This window comes from Nelumbo nucifera, chromosome 1 (genome assembly GCF_055504915.1).
Source record: "Nelumbo nucifera cultivar China Antique chromosome 1, China Antique-T2T, whole genome shotgun sequence".
Classification (NCBI taxonomy): domain Eukaryota; kingdom Viridiplantae; phylum Streptophyta; class Magnoliopsida; order Proteales; family Nelumbonaceae; genus Nelumbo; species Nelumbo nucifera.
Genome location: NC_142649.1, coordinates 123,808,043 through 123,831,829, shown reverse-complemented (window position 1 = coordinate 123,831,829; position 23,787 = coordinate 123,808,043). Strand labels below are relative to the sequence as shown.

At 41.1% G+C, this 23,787-nt stretch overlaps 1 protein-coding gene across 2 annotated transcripts in view; it reads left to right on the top strand.

Moving 5' to 3' along the window:
• The window catches only part of LOC104609709 (WD repeat-containing protein ATCSA-1-like), a 39,951-nt gene extending 20,988 nt beyond the window's left edge, over nucleotides 1–18,963 (top strand). The window contains exons 6-9 of one of the 2 annotated variants that reach the window (XM_088894144.1): nucleotides 16,283–16,437; nucleotides 16,544–16,633; nucleotides 18,516–18,584; nucleotides 18,724–18,963. In XM_088894144.1, coding sequence (XP_088750270.1) covers nucleotides 16,283–16,437; nucleotides 16,544–16,633; nucleotides 18,516–18,584; nucleotides 18,724–18,783 — 374 coding nt within the window. In that variant the 3' untranslated portion in view covers nucleotides 18,784–18,963. Of the gene's footprint in view, nucleotides 1–16,282; nucleotides 16,438–16,543; nucleotides 16,634–18,503; nucleotides 18,585–18,723 lie in introns of both variants that reach the window. The other variant, XM_088894143.1, reaches the window with a different exon arrangement.
• Nucleotides 18,964–23,787: the final 4,824 nt, after the last annotated feature.

Below are 23,787 nucleotides of genomic sequence, written 5' to 3'. Positions count from 1 at the left end.
GAGTTAGCTTACTCCTGATCTTATCAGGAGGTTACCAGATTCAAATCTGATTTGAATTTGGTCTCTAAGAGTGGATAAGGCTAAGAGCCCAATCCTTTTTGCTAACTTCAATCTCAAATTCGCCCCATTGATGGGTGATCATATCAGCCCACTTCGAAATGGGCTTTTGGCCCATTAAGTATTCAGTGTTTAATTAGTTTCCAATCTGCTGCCCAGTTGGACTTCTTTGTATGGCGTGGGACCCAAGCATTGATCTACACACCAGCCACATGGGTTCGGCCCAGCCTTTAATACAAGGCCCAGCCGAATTCACTGAAAATCTCAATGAACCCCTTGAGTCCATCGTATGAACCCTATGGGCCCAACACTTACATTAAGTGGTCCCTGGGCCAAGCCATCTTATAAAAACCCAGGGACTGTGGGCAGGTGCAAGATTAGCCCATCAGGTATTATCCTAAATGGTCTTACACTTAACCTCTCAGCCCTTAATGATCAAGCACTGCCCGACAAGAGAGGACCTCTCCCTCGGCTGCAAGGAACAGTGCCGCACTCTCCTCTCTCATGGATCCCGGGAATTAAAACCATTTGCAAACATTTTGAAACCGTACATATATATGTAAATATATTAATTTTGCAAAAACAAAATTCCAACGATTGAAATCAACTGCCGGCAGTTTGGTTTCCATCAGAGAGAGTGCATTCCCGATCATTACCCTTTGTCCGACAAAGTGGCTGATTCTGTCACTATGACCACCCACTCAGATGAATTCTCAAACTGCCCCAACATACCCAGGTTTTGATCCCCACTAAGGATCTCACTGATTGGCATATCAAAGGCTGCCTGATCCAGCACCTAGTGAAGTGTCATAATCGAGTCTAGGGGTCAGGTGTAACTTTCCAGTTTTGCCCATCTATCTCCAAGGTCCAGGGCAAGACTGGAAATCTGGTCCGGTTCAAGGATTCAAGTAATCCCATGCTGTATGTGCCTCGGGTCTTACCCTGATGGCTGAGACAGGCCATCCCAACACTTGGTGGCACACCAGTATCAGCCTTGGCAGGATAAATCTCCCCAGACTTATCCAACGGCTGTGAACATTTAAAACTAACATGAGTCTCTACAAATGTCCAGTTTTAGGGTTTTACACAGAATTAAACCAAACAACATGAATCAAACATGCACTTTATTTATTTCCACTAAATAACAAAAGTACATCAAAATGATTGAAGCTAAGGGCATACAAAACTGTCTAACAGCTCCCACTTGCACTTAGGTCCAATCTGGTACAAGCCGGAGTCCCATACTTTCCACGTGTTTCTCAAACACCTTCTGTGTCAGTGGCTTTGTCAATGGGTCTGCCACATTATCCGCTGATGCTACCTTTTGAATTAGGACGTCCCCTCTACCAACGATCTCCCGCAGTACATGGTACTTCCTCTCGATGTGCTTTGACTTCGAGTGGGCCCGAGGCTCTTTAGCCTGGGCGATCGCTCCATTGTTGTCACACAACAACGGGATGGGTGATGTGCTGGATGGAATCACTCCTAATTCGTGTATGAATTTCTTCATCCACACGGCTTCCTTGGCAGCTTCACTTGCGGCAATGTACTCGGCCTCGGTTGTGGAGTCTGCAGTGGACCCCTGTTTGCTGCTTTTCCAGCAAACAGCACACGATCCTATCGAGAAAACATACCCAGATGTAGACTTTCTATCATCTGGATCCGACTGGAAATCGGCATCGGTATACCCTAGAACTTGCAGTGAACTACCATCGAATACCAGACAAAACTCTTTCGTCCTTCGAAGGTATTTGAGTATGTTCTTCACAGCGGTCCAATGCTCCTGTCCTGGGTTTGCCTGGAATCTGCTTACCACACTCACCGCCTGAGCTATGTCCGGGCGAGTGCACAACATGGCGTACATGATGCTCCCCACAGCTGAGGCATAGGGAACGTCTCTCATGCTCTCAATCTCCTCAGAAGTCTTGGGAGACATCTTCTTGGAGAGAGTGACTCCGTGCCTGAAAGGAACGTTTCCTTTCTTGGAGTTTTCCATGCTGTATCTTTTGACAATTTTGTCAATGTAAGCAGCCTGGGATAATCCGATTATCCTCTTCGATCTATCTCTATAGAGTCGAAGACCCAGTATGTATGAAGCTTCTCCAAGATCTTTCATGGAGAACTGCTGTGATAGCCATACCTTGACCGAAGTCAACATTCCTACATCATTCCCAATGAGTAGGATATCGTCCACATACAAGACTAAAAAGGTGATCTTATCCCCACTGGATTTCCTGTAAACACAGGGCTCATCCGGATTCTGCTCAAAGTCAAACGTTTTGACTGCAGAATCAAAACGGATGTTCCAACTCCTAGAAGCCTGCTTAAGTCCATATATGGATCTATTAAGTTTACATACCATGTGTTCCTGACCAGCAGCAATGAAGCCTTGCGGCTGCTGCATGTAGATATCTTCACTAAGATCTCCATTCAGGAACGCTGTTTTGACATCCATTTGCCAAATCTCGTAATCATGGTACGCTGCTACAGCTAGCAGGATCCTAATGGATTTAAGCATGGCCACCGGTGAAAAGGTTTCCTCATAGTCGATGCCTTCTTTCTGAGTATACCCTTTCGCCACCAAACGAGCTTTAAAGGTCTCAATCCTGCCATCGGGGCCCTTCTTCCTCTTGTAGATCCATTTGCAACCAATTGCTTTTACCCCGGAGGGCGGATCCACTAGAGTCCAGACTCCATTGGTCTCCATTGAGTCCATCTCGGCTCTCATGGCCTCCACCCACTTCTGGGAGTCTATGTCTAACATAGCTTCCGCGTAAGACACGGGATCCTCTTCACTAGTCAAGGCTTCCACCAGGTAACTATCCTGGTCATAACCATATCGGACTGGTGGTCTGGATACCCGGGTGGACCTTCTAGGTTGGTCATTACCTGGAACTTGTGGGTCATCTCCCACTGCTCCTGAGCTCTCCTCATCAAGAACTATTTCCTGACGATGGGTGTCCAGGATGTAATCGGATTCTAAGAATCGGGCGTTTCGACTGCAGAACACTTTCTGCTCACTTGGGTCATAGAATAGATAACCCACCGAATCCTTTGGGTAGCCTATAAACAGGCAACGGCTGGTTTTAGATTCCAACTTGTCCGAACTTGTTCTTTTAACGTGTGCAGGACAACCCCAAATCTTCAAGTGTCTCACACTTGGCTTCCTTCTGGTCCAAAGCTCATATGGAGTTTTCGAAACTGATTTGGTTGGAACCCTATTCAGCACGTAGATAGCAGTCTCTAATGCATATCCCCAAAAGGATGTGGGTAATTCTGAGCGTACGAGAAGTGACCGGACCATGTCTAATAAGGTCCTATTTCTCCTCTCTGAAACACCGTTGAGTTGAGGTGTAGCAGGAGGAGCCAGTTGTGACACTATCCCATTGGCCTTTAAGTAGTCCCTGAATTCGTCAGAGAGATACTCGCCACCTCGATCTGATCGAAGGGCCTTAATTTCTCTCCCTAACTGTTTCTCGACTTCCTGTCTGAACTCTTTGAACTTTTCAAATGATTCAGACTTATGTCTCATTAGGTACACGTAACCATATCGTGAAAAATCATCTGTAAAGGTGATGAAGTACACGTGTTGATTCCGTGTCCTAACACTCAGGGGACCACATACATCAGTATGTATTAGGTCAAGTGTGCCTGCACATCTTTCAGGCTTACCGTCAAATGGCCGCTTAGTCATCTTACCTTGGAGGCAAGGTTCACAAGTGGGAAGATTTTCTACGGTTAGAAAATCCAAAGGACCATCCTTTACCAGTCTTGTGATTCGGTCGACACCGATGTGGCCAAGTCGGTAATGCCAGAGGCACGTGAGATTTACTGTATCACGAGTCCTTTTCTTGGGATTTTCGACCGACGTAGTTTCGGTTAAGTTAGTTTCCAAAGAAGGATGCAGAACATAGAGACCGTTCTCTAGCTCCCCGCATGCGATGAATTTATTATTCCGTTTAACAGTAATCATATTACTAAAGTAAACAGTATATCCATCAGCACACAATTTTGAAACAGAAATTAAATTCCTTCTCAAGTTCTGTACATAAAGACAATCTTTAAGTACAAGGACTCCTTCTTTAAAAACTAATTCTACGGTTCCTATTGCCGCAGCTGCAACACTTGCAGTTGTTCCCAAGAACAGTGTCACTTCACCTTCACTCAGCCTTCTGCTAACTTTGAACCCCTGCAGTGAATTACACGCATGAGTTGAAGCCCCGGAGTCAACACACCAGGACACAGAAGTAACTAACATATTAGTTTCTATGACACAAGTTTCGATATTACCTTTCTTAGATTCCAGGTAGGTAGGACAGTTCCTCTTCCAGTGGCCGGTCTGCTTGCAGAAGTGACAGACATCAGATGCCTTGTTCTTCTTCTGCTTCTTGGGTTTGGTAGTCTTCTTCTGAGGCTTCTTTGCCTTTCTCTTTCTCTTGCCCGATTTGTTAGCTTCAGCAAGCATAACCACAGGCTCATCCTTCTTGAGTAAATCCTCGGCCCTCTGCAACATATTGCTGAGTTCCTGGACGCTGACATTCAGCTTATTCATATTGTAGTTCATAGTGAACGCATTGAAGGAAGAGGGCAAAGAATTTAGGATGGCATCCACTTGCGTGCCAAGATCTAGCCCGGATCCAAGAGCTTCAAGTTCGTTGATGTATCCCATCATCCGAAGACAATGGTCATGAACTTTCTGCCCTTTGGTCATCTGCGCGGTCATGAACAATTTCAGGACCTTCTGTCGAGTAGAACGGTTCTGCTCCTCATACATTGTCCTTAGACTGTCCAATATGTCCTTGGCAAGTTCGATCTGATCGAACTGCCTCTGTATTGAGTTGTCTAATGAGGCAATGACAAAGCAGCGGGCTAGGGAGTTCTTATCCTCCCAATCTTGGTAGTCCCTCCTACGGGCCTCAGAAGCCCTATCACCCGGACGTTCCGGGGCAGGATTTTTCACTACCTTGTCTAACTTTTCAGAAGTTAGGACCAGCATAAGATTTCTGTACCAGTCGGCATAGTTTGGGCCCTTAAGCTTGTTATCGTCTAGAAGCTTTGCAAATTGACCGTTTGCCATTTTCTGATAAAACAGCAAAATCATTAGTCCACAACCTTAGTTTGATTCATGTTTACCTACATAGATATGGCTTTTAATCTATGTTCCATTCCCATTTGTTCATCTCTGAGATTTCCCTCCTATCTCAGTGACGGAGACGATGAAATGTCTCTGGAAATGTGGGAAATCACATGGGGTGCGTGAAGCCAACTGTTTCAGCTGCATAACCCCACCACCTTTCTGTGACGGATCATATGCACTCATCAAATGAGTTTCCCTTTGGCCTCTGTCAGACAAGGTTCAGAGCCGTTTTCAGGTAAACCCTTCTGTCAGTGAGTGCACACCCATCATATTCAGGTTACGCCAAGGTACCGTGAGAGAGTTCCCATTTTCTGGTGAAGCCCCTCCCACATCGGTCTATGACGCCCCTATCATCTTATGAAACACTCTAACAGATCCAACAGCAAATGGATAGCCCAATTTTATGGTGCGTTTCCTCATTACTGATGGACCCATCATTGTGCTAATGACGGAAGGCCTTTAGAGAGTCCATCATATGGATCTCCCTATCACTTGCATTCATATTTGCTGGAGGGAACAAAATCACGGCCTAGTTCTAATTTAGGTCAAACCAAAGTGGCTCCCACTGACTTTCATAAAGTCAGATTTCTGGTGGGCCTTAATCGGCTAGGGGTTCCGTACGCATCCCTTTTCAGGGTTGTGGGGCCCACCAGGCAAAGAGGGGGGTCATCCAATGACCTTCAGGGACACCATGGCAATGATGTGCATTCAGCCATGGTGTGCGCAAGAGCCACTAACGAGTCATCACGGGCCAAGTACTTATGGCCCATGGTCGCAGCACATCAAACATCCAAACATCACATGTAAAGGAGGAATTGATCCAATCAATTAATTGCTGTATAGCCCATTCAACGGCCCATTTAAAAACCAAGTCATTAACGATTAATGTCCACTAGGTGTATGGGCTGAATCGCAGATAGCAGTTCGGCCCATACAGCTTATCTCACAATAATGGGCTTTTGCAGTTTTAACCCTTTAAAACTGGGCTTTACAGGTGGGCCGAATTAATCCCTGTAATTGAACATCAGATTTGGAACAAAAGTGTGAGACAATTGGACTGAGAACAGCCCCTTTCGAAACCCAGATTCGGTCCAAACAGTTTTGGTCCAATCTAGTCCGAAATGGTCCAAAACTGATTTTCAATTCAAGAATTAATTATTGAATGATCTGAAATTAATAGTTTTGATTTCTAGCAAACACAAAACAATTATGGACTGTTCGCACCACCTGCAAAACAGAGGTTAATCACAAGGGTTGCAGTTTCATAAACTGCAAATCGCAGAAAACGATTTCTCCATCTGCAAATCTCCAGCGCCGCCATCTTCTTCCATCTTCTTTAATCAAGAAAAATAACAGAAATCCTATTTCTATTAATTACATTCTTGATCAAATCCTATACATTCAGTCTAAAAAATAAAAAAAAAATTATTTACAGACCGAATTGAATGAAATAAATAAATAGAAAAGAAAAAGGGTGCGCAGACCATCTGCGCTAAAACTGCACTGCGATCTCCAGGTTTGAACAGTCCATTAAATCAAAATAAATAAAGAACAATTCCAAATAAATTTTGGATTTAACAGAAATTAATTTCAGATCAATCGCCCTTAACAAGAAACAGTTTCTTGAAAAAAAAGAAAACAATCTGCGCAAATCTTGAAAGAACACCTTCTATCCATCTGCGCAGGGTCAGATCTGATTTTCTTTTGGTTCAAGATTCGAACCTGTGGCTCTGATACCACTGAAAGAATGGTAGGATCCATCTAATGGACGCCATAAAGGTTGCGGAATGGGTGGGGCGAATTTCAAAAATTTCCTACCTTCTCCCAACTGGGAATCATATTCCCTGAATTTAGAATACAATATTCAAGGATCTACTTGAACCCTAATCAAACCAGATCTGTACCAAAAGATAAATGGGAGGATTATACCTGATCCGGAGAAGCAGTATCTCCCAAAGTTGGTGTTCACGCCCAAAGAATGCTCCAAGATCTGTCCCTGCTGAAGATGACACAGCTGTGGATGGAACAGAACCAGCAGGGTGCGTCCTACACACTGGATCCTTCACAAGAATCCCCTGGATGTACTAAACACTGAATTCTTTCAGTCTTTCTTGCAAGACTGATGTCAAGAACTGGTTTCTTGACTTTCTTTTCTGCAAAGATCAAATCTTGCAACAATGCAGATGGCGGCGGCAGGAGGAGATTTCCAGAAACGAAAAAGCTGAATTGTTTTCTTTTCTGGAGAGAATGAGATCTAATCTCAATTCGCAGGAACCTTTCTTGCTTACCAGAACCTCTTGGATCGAAATCTGATTTCCCTGTCTTGGTTCATTCGAAAATCTCCTCTCTTTTCTTCTTGATTAAGAAATCTCCTAATTAGGAGTTATCCCAATCCAAATCAGTATTTGGATAGGGGATAATCTTAATCCCTTTCCCAGATAGAGTTAGCTTACTCCTGATCTTATCAGGAGGTTACCAGATTCAAATCTGATTTGAATTTGGTCTCTAAGAGTGGATAAGGCTAAGAGCCCAATCCTTTTTGCTAACTTCAATCTCAAATTCGCCCCATTGATGGGTGATCATATCAGCCCACTTCGAAATGGGCTTTTGGCCCATTAAGTATTCAGTGTTTAATTAGTTTCCAATCTGCTGCCCAGTTGGACTTCTTTGTATGGCGTGGGACCCAAGCATTGATCTACACACCAGCCACATGGGTTCGGCCCAGCCTTTAATACAAGGCCCAGCCGAATTCACTGAAAATCTCAATGAACCCCTTGAGTCCATCGTATGAACCCTATGGGCCCAACACTTACATTAAGTGGTCCCTGGGCCAAGCCATCTTATAAAAACCCAGGGACTGTGGGCAGGTGCAAGATTAGCCCATCAGGTATTATCCTAAATGGTCTTACACTTAACCTCTCAGCCCTTAATGATCAAGCACTGCCCGACAAGAGAGGACCTCTCCCTCGGCTGCAAGGAACAGTGCCGCACTCTCCTCTCTCATGGATCCCGGGAATTAAAACCATTTGCAAACATTTTGAAACCGTACATATATATGTAAATATATTAATTTTGCAAAAACAAAATTCCAACGATTGAAATCAACTGCCGGCAGTTTGGTTTCCATCAGAGAGAGTGCATTCCCGATCATTACCCTTTGTCCGACAAAGTGGCTGATTCTGTCACTATGACCACCCACTCAGATGAATTCTCAAACTGCCCCAACATACCCAGGTTTTGATCCCCACTAAGGATCTCACTGATTGGCATATCAAAGGCTGCCTGATCCAGCACCTAGTGAAGTGTCATAATCGAGTCTAGGGGTCAGGTGTAACTTTCCAGTTTTGCCCATCTATCTCCAAGGTCCAGGGCAAGACTGGAAATCTGGTCCGGTTCAAGGATTCAAGTAATCCCATGCTGTATGTGCCTCGGGTCTTACCCTGATGGCTGAGACAGGCCATCCCAACACTTGGTGGCACACCAGTATCAGCCTTGGCAGGATAAATCTCCCCAGACTTATCCAACGGCTGTGAACATTTAAAACTAACATGAGTCTCTACAAATGTCCAGTTTTAGGGTTTTACACAGAATTAAACCAAACAACATGAATCAAACATGCACTTTATTTATTTCCACTAAATAACAAAAGTACATCAAAATGATTGAAGCTAAGGGCATACAAAACTGTCTAACAATAGCCTGTAGTAGATCTTCTGTCACTCACTGAGCCTGCCCAGTCTGCATCCGTATACCCAACTACTTCAAGTTTTCCTCCTAGTTTGTACAATAGCCCACGGCCTGGAGCTCCTTTCAAGTACCTCACAATTCTAAGGACTACATCCCAGTGAGGTATACGAGGGTTTTGCATGAATTGGCTCACCACACTGACTGCAAAGGAGATGTTGGGTCTCGTGATAGTCAGATAGTTCAGCTTTCCCACTAGTCGTCTATACCTTCCAGGATCTTCAAATACTTCTCCTGTATCACTGCTCAACTTAACATTTGGTTCCATAGGGGTCTCAGCCGGTTTTGCACCTAACAGTCCTGTTTCTTCCAATAGATCAAGGACATATTTCCTTTGGCACAGATTCACACCTTGTTTTGACCTGGCAACCTCTATTCTCAAGAAATACTTTAGTGTTCCAAGGTCCTTTGTTTGAAAATGATTTTGCAGAAATACCTTTAGTTTGCCAATCCCCAATTTATCACTACCAGTGATGACAATATCATCCACATAGACCACTAATAAAATATTCCCAGCTTATGAGTCATAGCTGAACACTGAGTGATCAACCTGGCATTGCTTCATTCCAAAACTCTTCACCATTTCGCTGAACTTCCCAAACCAAGCACGTGGAGATTGCTTCAACCCATAAATTGCTTTCTTCAGCTTGCACACCTTACCACCCTCCCCCTGAGCAACAAACCCAGGTGGTTGCTCCATATATACCTTCTCCACTAGATCACCATGGAGGAAGGCATTCTTTATGTCAAGTTGAAGGAGAGGCCAATCATACATAACTGCCAAGAAAATTAGGACACGAACGGAACCAATTTTAGCCACCGGAGAGAATGTCTCCATGTAGTCCACACCATACAACTGTGAGTAACCTTTAGCAACAAGTCTGGCCTTCAGACGCTCCACACTACCATCTGGCAAGTATTTCACAGTATACACCCATTTACAGCCCACAACATACTTACCAGGTGGGAGAGTAGTAAGTTCCCACGTTTGAGTATGTTGAAGAGCAGAAAGTTCCTCCTCCATTGCCCGCCGCCATCCAGGTGAACTAAGAGCTTCTTGAACATTGTTAGGTATGGAAATAGAAGACAAAAGTGAAACAAACTGGCGATGTGAGGTAGAAAGACGAGATAATGAAACAAAATTGGAAATGGGATGGAGTGTAGAACTACGTTTACCTTTCCGTAAGGCAATGGGTAGGTCAAGATTTGAAGGTTCAGCAATAGGAGCCATGAGAGGATCCGCAGATGAGGTAGAAGCAGGAGGAGGGGCCGGTGTCGTTCAACGTATATACACTTGTCGGATCGGTGGTCGTTCAGTGGTGACTTGCACTGGATGAGGAGATGAGGACCCATTGGCAAGTGTAACAGTTTGTGATGTGGAGGTTTCAGAAAGAGAAGATAACACACTTGGAGTCCCGGTCATATGATCTGAGGCTCCAGAGTCAATAATCCAGGAAGGAGTTTTAGATGACATGCAAGCAATACCTGATTGGGCATATGTGGCAGTGGTATGCTGTGAAGTAGTTTGAAGGAACCGTTCATACTCATCACGCGGAACACTCACCATCTCCCTCCCAGAAGTAGATGTAGATGTGGGAGGTGTTCGGTCTGCCAGTTTACTGTCACTAATAGCAACCTTGCCTGCTACAGCATGATTAGCCCATTTAGAGGGAGGGCCATGTAGGTCATAACAGAAATTCACTGTGTGTCCATCCCTACCACAATGAGTACACTTCCTTGTATAGTTGTTTTTTTCTCTGCCACGGCCTCCCCCCGAGTCACGGCCACCCCGACCAATCATGTGTGTCCATCCCTACCACAATGAGTACACTTCCTTGTATAGTTGTTTTTTTCTCTGCCACGGCCTCCCCCTGAGTCACGGCCACCCCGACCAATCATGGAATTGCCACGGCCCCCTCTTGTACTATGTCCACCACCTCTAGCTGTCACAAGTGCTGATCTATCATACTGTGTGGGGTTCTCTGTCTAGCCCAAAGAAATTCTACGAAGTCTTGAGAATACTTCCTCAAGTGTAGGAAGAGTAGAGCCCCCCAATATTTGAGCTCTAACTGGTTCATATTCTAACTTCAGCCCCACTAAAAATCTTGTAACATCTAGCTGCTCCCTTTGTTGTTGCTGAACTTGAATATCTAGAGTAAGGGGATGATAGACATTGAGTTCATTCCTTATATTCTTCATGCAGGCATAGTACCCTTCTAGTGTTTTGGTTCCTTGTTGTAAATCAAAGTACTCCTAATACAGCTGATATACTCTTGTTGTGTTATTTTGTCCAGAATATAGCTTCTTAGCATGCTCCCATATATCCTTAGCTGTATCAAGGAACATGAAGTTGGCACTGATTTTGGGTTCCATACTATTCCACAGCCAAGTCATGATTTGAGTATCTTCTTGTTCCCAATCATCAAACCCTGGAGAGTCAACCGGTGGCTTCTCATCTCTTACATGCTTTACTTTCTTCTTTGCCTTGAGAAAAAATTCCACTGATTTAGCCCATGGAACATAGTTCTCCCCATTTAGCTTAATTGAGGTCATTTGTACCCCTAGGTAGTCGGAGGAAATTACTTCACTAGGTTTCTGATCATTGTAGCCATCTCCTATTGCTGCCATTATACTCTTTCACAGTTGTCTCTAACTTTACTTCTCAGCTACAAGCTGATTGATGTTGTTCACAGTTTGATATTTCAGCACCTATTGCAGCTTCAAAACACCACAGTGGAAGCACACACTTGTTCTTATTCACACTACTGCTGACTTCACACACGTCCCACATAAGCATCAGTTTACCATTCACTAATCACAAGTAGATGCCCTCTTACAACCACTCAAGCACCACAACACAGCCAAATCTGCTGCACCCAGTTCAGACTTGTTTAACACACTTAAGAGGGCATTACACAACCACAAGGAGTTCGGCAAGGTCACTGCATTCTACCTTACACCACTCGGCCACTTACAGCAGCCCTAACACCATTCAACAACTTACAGCAGCCCTACACCATTTGGCTACTGCACACACAGCCCTTCCTAGGGCAACAATGAACCTAGTTCTCTAGGTTCTACTCAATACTAACAACTTCTTGTAGGGTTTCTACCCAGAAATATAAGTAACACTAGAAGAAGAGAGAACCGACCTTCCTTTGAGAATATCAATCAACCATTCACTGCTGAAGTCACTTTCCTTGTTGAAGAAGGTTATGCGCAGCAGAGAGACAAGCTGTAATGTTTCTGACCTAGGGCGAACCAATTCTCTCCATCGACTGACCAGAAATGAAGGTGAAGAGTCACGAACAATGCTGAGGTGCTTTACCAACTGACGTAGGTCAGGAGCATGGCTCTGATACCATGTTTCGACTGCTGCTACAGTAGTCCGAACATGAAGAGGAGAAGAAGAAGAAGAAGAAGAAGAAGAAGAAGAAGAAGAGAAGGGTCAATCGAAAATCTAATGGTTAACCCATCCAGTCGACCCCCTTAATCTATATTAGATTCTAATAATGTTTACAAAGACAGAAATGCCCTTACTTAAGTGTGGGGCAGAGTAACTCTAATAACACTGCCACATAAGCAAGTTACTTAATAAACAGAAGAAGACTAAACTACCCCTATTCGGCACATCTTAACACCTAGAACTAAAGGGAACACGATGGTGTTTCCCAAATTGGCACGACTCACAATCCAAAACAGAAAGTTGACTCAAAGACGGAACTAAAGACTTCAAGACTTTTAGCGACAGATGACCAAATCGGCAATGCCACTAGAGAGGAGAAAGGGATGACTGGAAAGCTGTTGAAGTTCTTCCACCACCGTCAAGATAATACAGTCCACCAGCTTCATGCCCTCCACCAATCTTCATCCCCGTCTTGAGATCCTGAAAAACACACATAGAGGGATAAAAAGTAATGGAGCAGTTAAGTGATTTGGTCAGCTTACTAACAGACATAAGATTAAAAGGCAATTTAGGAACATACAAAACTGAGGAGAGGGATACAGGGTCTAGGTCAACATTACCAACACCACAAATTGAGGATGTGGAACCATTAGCAAGGGTGACAGATTGTAATGTTGAGCAATGAGATAGGGAAGAAAACACACCTACAGTTCCAATCATGTGATCGGAGGCTCCAGAGTCAATGATCTAGGGATTGGGTGTGGATGCCAAACAAGCCATACCTGAGTGAGCGAAAGTCGTCGTGTTCTGCTGTGATTGGATAAACCTTTCATATTCATCACGAGGAACACTCACCATTTCCTTCATGGGACCATCTATGGATGTAGGAGTTATTTGATCAGATGAACGATTCTCCTGTCTAAAGCTGGAACTGGTGTCGCTAGTCACGGCATGATTGGCCTAGGTTGAGGGTGGACCATGTAGATCATAACAATAGTTAATGGTATGTCCATCCATACCACAATGAGTGCACCTCCTCGGGCTTGAGCCACGTCCTCTACCACGGACTCCCCCTGAATCTCTGCCCCCAGTACGACCACCACCACGATTATAAGTAGGCCCACCATTGCCACTTCGGCCATACACCGGACAACTACTACCACCACGGCCAGACTGAGCTCCCCGATCTCCACCTCTAGCACCACGGCCTCTCAACACAGCAAGGGCAGATCTATCTGAGATATTAGAGTTCTCAGTAGATCCGATAGAAGTCCTCCGGAGTCGAGCAAATACCTCTTCTAAAGAGGGGAGAGTTGATCCTCCTAGTATCTGAGCCCGTACTGGTTCATATTCAGATTTCAGTCCCACCAAAAATCTAGTCACATCAAGTTGTTCTCTTTGTTGTTGCTGAATCTTGACATCAGAAGTGAGAGGGTGATAGACATTCAACTCATTACGTATGTTTCTCATACTGGCATAGTACTCCTCAAGACTCTGATTGCCCTGTTGCAGATTAAAGTACTTCTGATACAGCTGATACACTCTGGTTGTATTGTCCTAACCTGAATACAATTTCTTCGCATGGTCCCACACATCTTTGGCAGTGTCAAGAAACATGAATTTCACACTAATCCTGGGTTCCATACTATTCCATAACCATGTGATGATCTGAGCATCCTCTTGCTCCCAGTCTTCATACTCGTGAGAGTCAGTGGAGGGTTTCTCCTCTCTTATATGTTTTACCTTCTTCTTTGCCTTCAGAAAGACTTCAACAGATTTAGCCCAAGGCACATAATTCTCTCCATTTAGTTTAATGGAGGTCATCTGAACATTCAGGTAGTCTGTAGGCACCATCACATTAGGTTTACAATCACTGTTATCACCGATTCTGCACACTTGCTGAATTCTATTACTACTGAATTCTGCACACTGCACACGACTAGATCACACTCGTCACACTGATTTCAGCACTTGTTGTTGCTGAAAAGTATACTCTTTACACCACAAACCCTACTCCTACGGCTACCTGAAATCTCACCACTATATGATCACAACTCTTCCTTCGAAATACACAAAAACAGCATAAACCCTAGCACATGATCTGAAACATACTTCCTATTTGATCCACAACAGAAATCATGCACAGAAATCTCTTACCTTATCACTGAAGGAACAACCACACGAGCAGAAAATCAGTCCACACAAGACAGCCACTGTACCACACAGATCGGCCCTCTTCTCTTCATCGATTAGGGGAGGGCGATCTTAGAAACCACAGCAACCGACCACACAAGACACAACTGGAGGCATAGAAACCTCCAAGGGGAGAGGGCGATCACTCCTTTTCAGCCCTTTCCCTCATCTCCAGTTGAATGCAGGAAAATCAAGAGAAACCCTAGATAGGGTGCGCAGAGAATAGAAATCTAGGCAGACAGAAATCTAAGCAGATTCGAGTGGCTCTGATACCATGTTATGATTCGGCCTGCCTTGGAGTTCTGTTTGTCTGAGATCAGTCATGTAGAGAGAGATAGAAAGGTGGAAGAAAGAGAGAGAGAGAAAAGAAGAAAATCTGGTTCGAACTGGAAGTCAAATAACATAACTCCCATTCGGCCAGACATGTGCTTTTATTATTAAAATTAATGGAAAAGACATATGTGCCCTTATTTAAGTAATGAGCACTGGTTTCAACACAATATTACAGATCAGCAACCTTAATCTAAGTATAAAGACAGAAACACCCCTACACTAACAGATGTCTTTACTTTTTTGCAATTACCCATCGCCTGTCCCAGCTATCTGGGGTCTCAGAAGGGGTGTACTGGATAAGGACCTGACCTTCAGCACCAAGTGACCATCCTGAGACTCAAACCCATATTTTCACACATTAGCCCAAAGTTTTACCATTGCACCAAGCAATTAGGGGTAAGCATTGTTCAGTTAAAACCGAAAAACCAAATTGAGAATTTTGGTTTCGGTTGTTTCAGTTTTCAGGTTTGAAAATTTGGTTAACCAAAAAACCTGAGTTAATTAATCAAAGTTTATTATTTATACACAATATATATGTATATTATCTTATATATTAAAATATATAATGTTTATATATATTGTATAATATATATGTTAATATGTTAATATATTAATGAAATTTAGTTTTAATCGAAAATCCAAACTGGAAATTTCAGTTTCAGTTATTTCAGTTTTCCATTATTTTGGTTTCGGTTTGGTTTTCCATTTAAAACTTCAGTTTTAAAAATTTAAGTTTATTCAGTTCATTTTTTTGACCAAATAAACCGATTGTTCACCCTTACAAGTAATGGCCCTCATTGATCTAGTTGATGATAAAAAAGAACCTGTTGATTTATCCAATTATCCTGGGAAAAAGCTTCTAATGTGGTGGAAGAACTTTAGTAAAAGGGGTTCCAATATGCAAATGCTGAAGATATTCCTCCTAATGGTATAAGGGAACATGCAAGGACAGCTTTTATCAGGTGGGACGTCCTAGACCAAAAATCAACTTGATCAACTCTGATAAGTCTGATAAGTTTTCTCATTGTCTGGATGATCAGACGTAATATTGAAAGGGTCCAATAACGAGTTCTATTGTGGTTTATTGTCATGATGTCATCTAGTTGGTTGATGTGTGGGTCAATCTTGTAGGTGGGAACCATCAACCATCTGAAAGTGACTCCCATCCCCATAGATGAGATCTGCGGCCATTGGTTTGTTGCCTTTAATAGTTTACCTTGAGTCGTCTTGTTCTTAAATGCTTTCCAGCCTGATTGAACTTAGGTTAAATGTCTCCTTTAGTCAACTAACCTTATCAAAGAAATGTCACAATTGTGAACTCTGAAACTGTACGCCTGGCTTGTGAATTTTAGAAATGTCACAATTTAAGAACCAACTCATGAACATTCTCACTCCTGGCTTGTGAATTTCAGGTTCTGATTCAAGATTAAGGTTATGGGATATTGACTCTGGTTGTAACACACTTGTGAACTTCGAAACTGTACGCCTACAAACTAGCAAGGCATTACAGCTTGCAATCACTCAGAATTCATCCCTTGTGTTTGTTCCATGCATGAGTGCTGTCAAAGTAATAATTCCCTTCCTCGTAGCCTTTTAATTGTCTGGAAATCTACTACTCTTAGGAAGCTGAGTTACTTTTGGTTAAACTTTTACATATTTTGAGAATCTCTTAGGCATTTGACATGTGGACTGGTCAGACATCTTCAACATTTCGTGGCCACTATGAATATGTGAACTGTTGTTGGTTTAGTTCACAGGATCAGGTATTTATCTCAGATACCTTTAATTTCAGAATTTAGTCAATCTGAAAATGTTAGAAACTGGTAAAAATGTGGTCTGTATGAAAATGCACAATGTATTTATTCACAGATTTCCCAGATTGATTCATTCCATGTTGCACACCTTCTGTATAAAAAGATATACTTGATTTCAACAAAAATATAAACTGAAGTGAGAGAAATATAAAATTAGGAGTGCTACTTGTGTGGGCCTGGGTTGAGCATTTGTTAAATTTTGAATGGGCTCCAGTCCATAATACAGGTGAAATTCTTTAAATCTGATTTGCACTCCTAGATGAAATACTTCTTTAGCAATGTCAATATGTATTATTGCAAGGGATCTATTAATAGAGGTCATAGTTGTCAAGAGGCGACAAGGCGCCCTAGGAGGCTTGCCTCGCCCAGTTGCCAAATAGTTTTCAATTTCATTTTTAAATATATATTATTTTAAAAAATGGGTTCCCGAAAACACCTACCTGTAAACATGTGTATTGGGGCGCCAAAGATACAATACAATACACCCAATACGGGGCATATCGTATCGAAGTTTTGATCCTTGATTGAATCCTCAAAGATTTTAGAACCTGAACCAATAAGCAAGGGAAGAACTTAAAATTTTGTTTAAACAACACATTTTCTTCTTACAAATCTTCTTCTTCCACCTTTTCTTTTCTTCTTTTCCTATAACAAAAGTAGGGGTTCAGCCCCTATATTTTTTGAATTTTCTTTCATTTGTTCCTTTTCTTCTCATAAAATGTTGATTTTCTATACTTAAAAGATGAAATTTATACTTCTCTTATGAAAATTATGGATAATTATTAAGGAAAGATGGTTATGGAACCTAGGAAACTACCCTAGGATATATGGTTTTACTTAAAAAAAATCCATCGCCTAGGTGCCCACCTAGGTTACTAGGCGGCAAGGCGCCCTCCTATCACCTAGCCTTGCCTTGGCACCTTAAAAACTATGATAAAGGTGTAAAACGGGTCGTGCTGGGACCAGCCCATGGGCCGTGCTTCCATCCCTGGGATATTTTGGGGGGTTGGCCTGGCACGGCCCGAGCCCGCACGAGCCCAGGCTGGCTGGAACGTGGGCTGAGCCTTGGGCCAGACCAGGCCAAAGTTATTTATTTAAAAAAAAAATTGAAAAAAAAATTAAAATTTTAATTTTATATGAATTTTGATGTATACAATTGCTTATATATACAATAATTAAATAAAATAGTATAATAAAATTGAAAATTTGTTTATTTTATTAATATATTATGTACTATATATTATTATATAATTATAATTTATATTATATTATATATATGGGCCGGGCCGGGCCACGGGTGGCACGGCACAACAGTGCGGGCCATGTTGACCCGGCCTGCTGACCTGAAACCCCAAGCCTGGCACGGCCCATCGGCCCATACAATCGTGCTGGACCGTGGCACGGCCCAATTTACACCTCTATCTATTAATCAATAGTAACCGTGAGGCAGAAAAGATTAATGTGACATTCATACTTGAGCATTACATTTTTCTGTATAGTAATTTATAATATTTTAAGCATTAAACGCCTGTTAATTTTTTTCTGACACGAGTAACTGTGACATATATGGTGAAAGTTTACTGCAAAATCTTGGAAAAAGAAAACAGAAGGGAACCAAAAGTACATGTATGTTTATGTTATTAATACTATTACAGGACTCAGCTAACTAAAATTTAGGGAAATCATCCAGGACTAGTTGACCTGTAATATATTCACTGCGTTCATGATAAGTAGGATCAAACCATGTAAAAGGGTCCAACTTTTGGAACATCAGTTTGTTTTTGTACATCATATGTATTGAATGAAGATATATTTTCAGTCCTTCTTGCAGGAATTGTACACAGGCAGTAATGATAGACAAATTCTAGTATGGTCCCCATCCAAATCTATAGTTACCGAGGTGGTTCTCTCTCTCTCTCTCTCTCATAGATTTTCATGATACAAACTGATAGTCATCAATACCTACTCTTTCTTTAAATCACTTTTATATAGTAAGAAGACAATTACCAGTATGTCATTTAAATTAAATGAACCTACAGGATGAAGGGAGCATGAAAGGGCAGAGACCTACATTGGATTGCGATTATTGGAGTGACTGAAGATTGAATGTGGTCTTCACCAACTGTTGTATATAACCTTCTTATTCTGTTATTTTCCATCATCATGAATCTGGATTTAAACAATAGTATGACTTATACCCCTTTGCACAGAATTTTAAAACAATGAAACAAGTAAAAAAACAATGCATTAAGGCAGGTTCCAATTAGAGCTTTCCTTCATATCTTTTTTCCCCCCTTTGGTTAATTTATAGTGCAAGAGTACTTGTTTCATACAGGTATTTACAGATGGAAATTTGAGCGACAAACATCATCATCTGCTACGTTCTTTCACTTCTTTTGTTGTTATTTTATATTATCGAGTTATTTTATTAACTTGTAAATTTGTGGCAAAAGGATAATTAAGAAGTTTAGTCTTTTGAATAATTTTATGTTTGGATTTTGACCTTGTTCAAAGGAATGGCTATAGTTTTCTAGGTGACAAGGGAAAGCTAAGTGACAGGAGATCACCCAATTGCGTAGGGTTGAGCAAATGGATTGGTTCTACCCAGACCCGAATGGAACTGGCCTTAAACTGACCTATCCAACATGTTATCAGGTAAGATCCGGTTCTAATTTTTGGAACCGATCCCCACCCAAGCTGGTTCCAAGGTCTTGGGGGGTTTATCCTAATCCAAACTGACTTGGAGAATTGATATTGATTGTCTTGGTGGAATTAGCTTCGGAGCTGAACTTGTCTTGAAATAAATTTTAAAATACTTTATAGATGTGAAGATTTAATATTTAATATTTGAATGGTCTCACTGGACCATTGAACCACTTAAGTGAATTGATAATTTTTTTCTTCAATTTAATATTTGAATATGTATAATAAGTAATGTTTATAAAATTTAAATTGTAATGATAAGTTTTAAACTATATATTATCATTATTGAAAATCAAATTTAAACATTTTAATGGATAGATCAAAGACGATTTAGAATCAATCATGATTTTATTAGAAACCTGGAACCAATCCTTACACAGGGTAAGTTCCAAATTCTACCTTGGAATCCAACCGAATCAAACCGATTCATGTTCACCTCTAAATTTGCCTTGACTAGATGCCATGCCAGCCTAGGTGATGGATTTTGATTAAAGAAATTGGGAGAACGACTGTTCAGACCAGGGTGTGCCAGCTTGGAATTGATGTCAATTTACAGGTGGGTATGATGCATAGAGTATGGTCTTTTGACATTTTGAATGTTTATAGTTTTGCAATGGAAATCAAAAATCTGCGTGTACTTTTCTAAAAAGAATTATTGATCCCATGTTACTTTCCCTAATTTTTACACAACATAATGGGCATCTATATTGAAAAAATACAGCAATTATAATAATAATTACAAATTAACCAATTAAACAACAAGGGGGGGGGGGGAACTCAAAAGGAGAAAAAGGGCTAGAGTCTGTTTCTACTTTCTATCCAAGAAGGGTTGAATTCTTGGATTAATGACAACAAAACCTTTTCCTTCCTTTCCCTATTTTTTCCTTCGAACCAAACACAGCATTGAAGTGTCAAATCAAAATTGAGCCTTATTATACCATCGAACAAAACGCATGGGAATTCATGTGATACACAGGCTTTGATAAATATTTTTTATTTAAAAAATAAACAGATCACATAGTATGAGAAGGGCAAGTGCTGACACGGATGGATCTGAAGCAAACTATCTGCGAGTCATTCAATCTCCACTCATGAAAAGCTCAATTCAACCCAGGCCAAATTGAGCTTTAAGTCAAGCTTGAATCCAACGTATAGGCTTAATTGTTAATGGAGCCGAGTTCAAATAGCATGAAGCTCGACTTGTGAAACTTGCAGGCTTCATCAAGCTTATATATAATCTTTTCATTTTTTTATTTGTATAATAAGAAATAAGATAAAACAATAAAAAATTGATAGTGTTTTTGTGAATTTTTTATGTTAAATAAGCAAGTTATTCTTCTTACTTTGATAAGAGCAAGCAATTTTGATGTGTTTTAGTGGGTTTTAAATGTTGAACAACCAGGGTAAGTTTTGAGTTCGAGCTCCAGTAGGCTTAGCTCTTTGTCAAGCTTGAGCCGAACCAAGCTCAAATATATGAGCTTTTGAGTCACGTTGAATTTGAGCTAGTATTTCTAGCTTGAATTGAGCTCAAGCCTGAATTCAAGCCTTGTGATTTTTTGTTGAGCCAAACTCAAATAATCTAATATTCAGCCTGACCCGGCTCATAACTCCTATGAGAGTCATATTCTTGTCCATACTAAATCTACCGCAAACACTGGTGTGTGAAACAAGCTATGTTAGGGTTGAAAATGGTATCTGACTTTCCGAATTCAAATTTGATGAGGGTGAATCAAAGTAATTTCCAATTTATTTTGTTCATGAAATACAGAATTGAAGTCATTTTTAACTCATTTTAGTAATAATATATCATATATATGTTTTTTAGTTTATTTCATTTATGCTATTCAGTATCCAATTTCAATCCGAATTTGATTCAAATTTGATATAAATCCAATGGACAAAATCCGTTTCAAAATCAAATATAAATGAATCAAATTTGGATCTACATATTAATTACATAAAACAATCGTTACACATGGGCAGGATTTCCTGAATACAAAAAAAGCATGTGAAAACATTGAGAGCACGGCGTTCCACTACCCAATATTGGTCCCAGTTATCTAGGCCATGGGAGGGGTAGATTGGTCACGGCCCCAACCTATGACCCTTTTTCTTCTTTTTGCACAAAGTGGACGCCCTCAGACTAAGATCTGTGTTCCCACACTTACCAATCTAAGACCAGCTTACAATCATCTTTAATGCCACCGTGCAGCCCATTTGCATAGTTTATCCTTTACAGGGATGCACATAAGCCAGGCCAGCCGCTAACCTAATGATACACTGGATCATAATTTTCAAGGCACCAAGGCAAGGCTGGGTGTCAAGGGCCAGGGATGCCTTGTCGCCTAATTGTCTAGGTGATAGATTTTTTTTATATAGAAAATATAGATCTTAGGGTAGTTTCCTATGTACCATAGCTATATTTCCTTAATAATTATTCATAATTTTCAAAAGAAAAGTATAGAATTCATGATAAAGTATAAAAAATCAACATATTCATGAGAAGAAAAAAAGGAAGAAAATTCAAAAAATATAGGGGTTGAACCCTTTGTTATAGGAAAAGAAGAAAAGAAAAGAAAAAGTAGTAGTAGTAGTAATAGAAAATGTGTTGATTAGACAAAATTTTTAAGTTAATCCTTACTTATTGGTTCAGGTTTTAAAGTCTTTGAGGGTTCAATACAGCATTTAGCAATATTTGTATTGATTAAATCCTAACAGATAAAAAAATAATAAAAATAAATTAGCATATAAACACACAAAATGAATATTTTAGTTTAATAGTGTCTATTTTATAATTATAATGTCAAAAAATAAAGAATAAAAAAGTATTTTATAATACATAGTACAAAACTACTTGGCGATTAGGTGATGTGAGCCTCAAAGGGTGCCTTGTCGCCTAGGCATCGCCCTATGCACTGAATTTCCTACCCATGCCCTATCCGCCTTGAATTGCAGCCACACATCACCGTCTTTGTGAGTCATGACTCGTGAGATATGCAACTATAGTAAACTATGGGTAAGGCGTGGGTAGAGAAAGTGAGTAGGAAATCTTAGGGGTGCAAGTCAGGCAGGTTTGACCAAGTTATGGTCAATCCAAACCCGACCTTAAAATTTGGGCTTAAGACCCGAACCCGAGATCAAGCTTGACCTTTCCAACTTGAGCTTGGCTCGCATTGTAATTTGATGCACTCGGGTTGGGATTGGGCCCGGGCCGGGCTTGAGTTGGTCAATGAACCCATTCTAAAATTATACATATATAAATGTATTTATGCAAATATGTATACAAATACATACATATGCATTTATGAATTGTATAGTTGGGTTGGGTTCAAGCTACCTAAAGGCTAGGCCCAAAAAACAAAAAAGCTTGACTTCTTGGGCCTGAGGACAAAAAAACCAAGCCCAACCAATGTAAAATTTCAAGTTGTGTCGGTTCGGGCTCGAGTTGGACCCACCCAAGTTGCACCCCTAGGAGGCTAGGAAATATGGATTCACTTAATGGTACCTAGAGGTGTAAATTGGGTCGTGCCGCCCGTGGCCCGACACGACACGACACGATGGCACGCAGGTTATGCCAAACTCGACACAATGGTCCAAGCCATGGTGAGCTTGGGGTTCCAGGTCCATGGACTGGCATCGTATCACCCGTGGAATAACACAGCCTACGGGACCGTAGCAGGCTGCGCTCGGCCCACCTCCCCAATAGCTAGTTTTAGCTTTTTTACAGAAATACCCCCCTAATAGCTATAAATAGCTATATTGGGGGGTATTTATGTATTTTAGTTTTAAAGGGGAGATAGATTGACACAAATGCCCCCCAACGGCTATATAATAGCTAGTTTGGGGGGGCATTTTGGGTAAAGTGATAAATAACTTTATAATAACCAAAATACCCCTCCCAATAACTAAAAAACGACTATATTTTAGGGTATTTTGGGCAATTGAATTATTTTCAATTCCTATAAATAGCCCTATCCTCCACTGTTCTCATCACACCAATTCAACAATTCTCTTAATCTCTTCTCTAGGCTCTAATTCTCATACTCTCTCAAGTCTTAATCTCTTAATCTCTCATACATTCTTTGATTCTCCAATTCTCAACTTTATTGAAGTTTCAACAAGAAGGCTTTCTCAATAGCTCAAGCTCAAGTTAGCAATTTGGGAGGCTTGGACTCTTGGAGTTGAAAGGCTTCAACCGTTGAAATCAAGTCGGGATTCCAAACCAGTAATCTGGGTAAGTGCAATTAAATTAATTTTTATTTTTTAGAATTTAAAAAAAAATGACCGGCTCCTCCCAAAACCAATTCCCCAACATGTTCAATGTCAACGATATTCAATGACAACATGGTATTATTAGCACCAATATGGATGCTATTGATATTGACAGAACTTCCACCCCT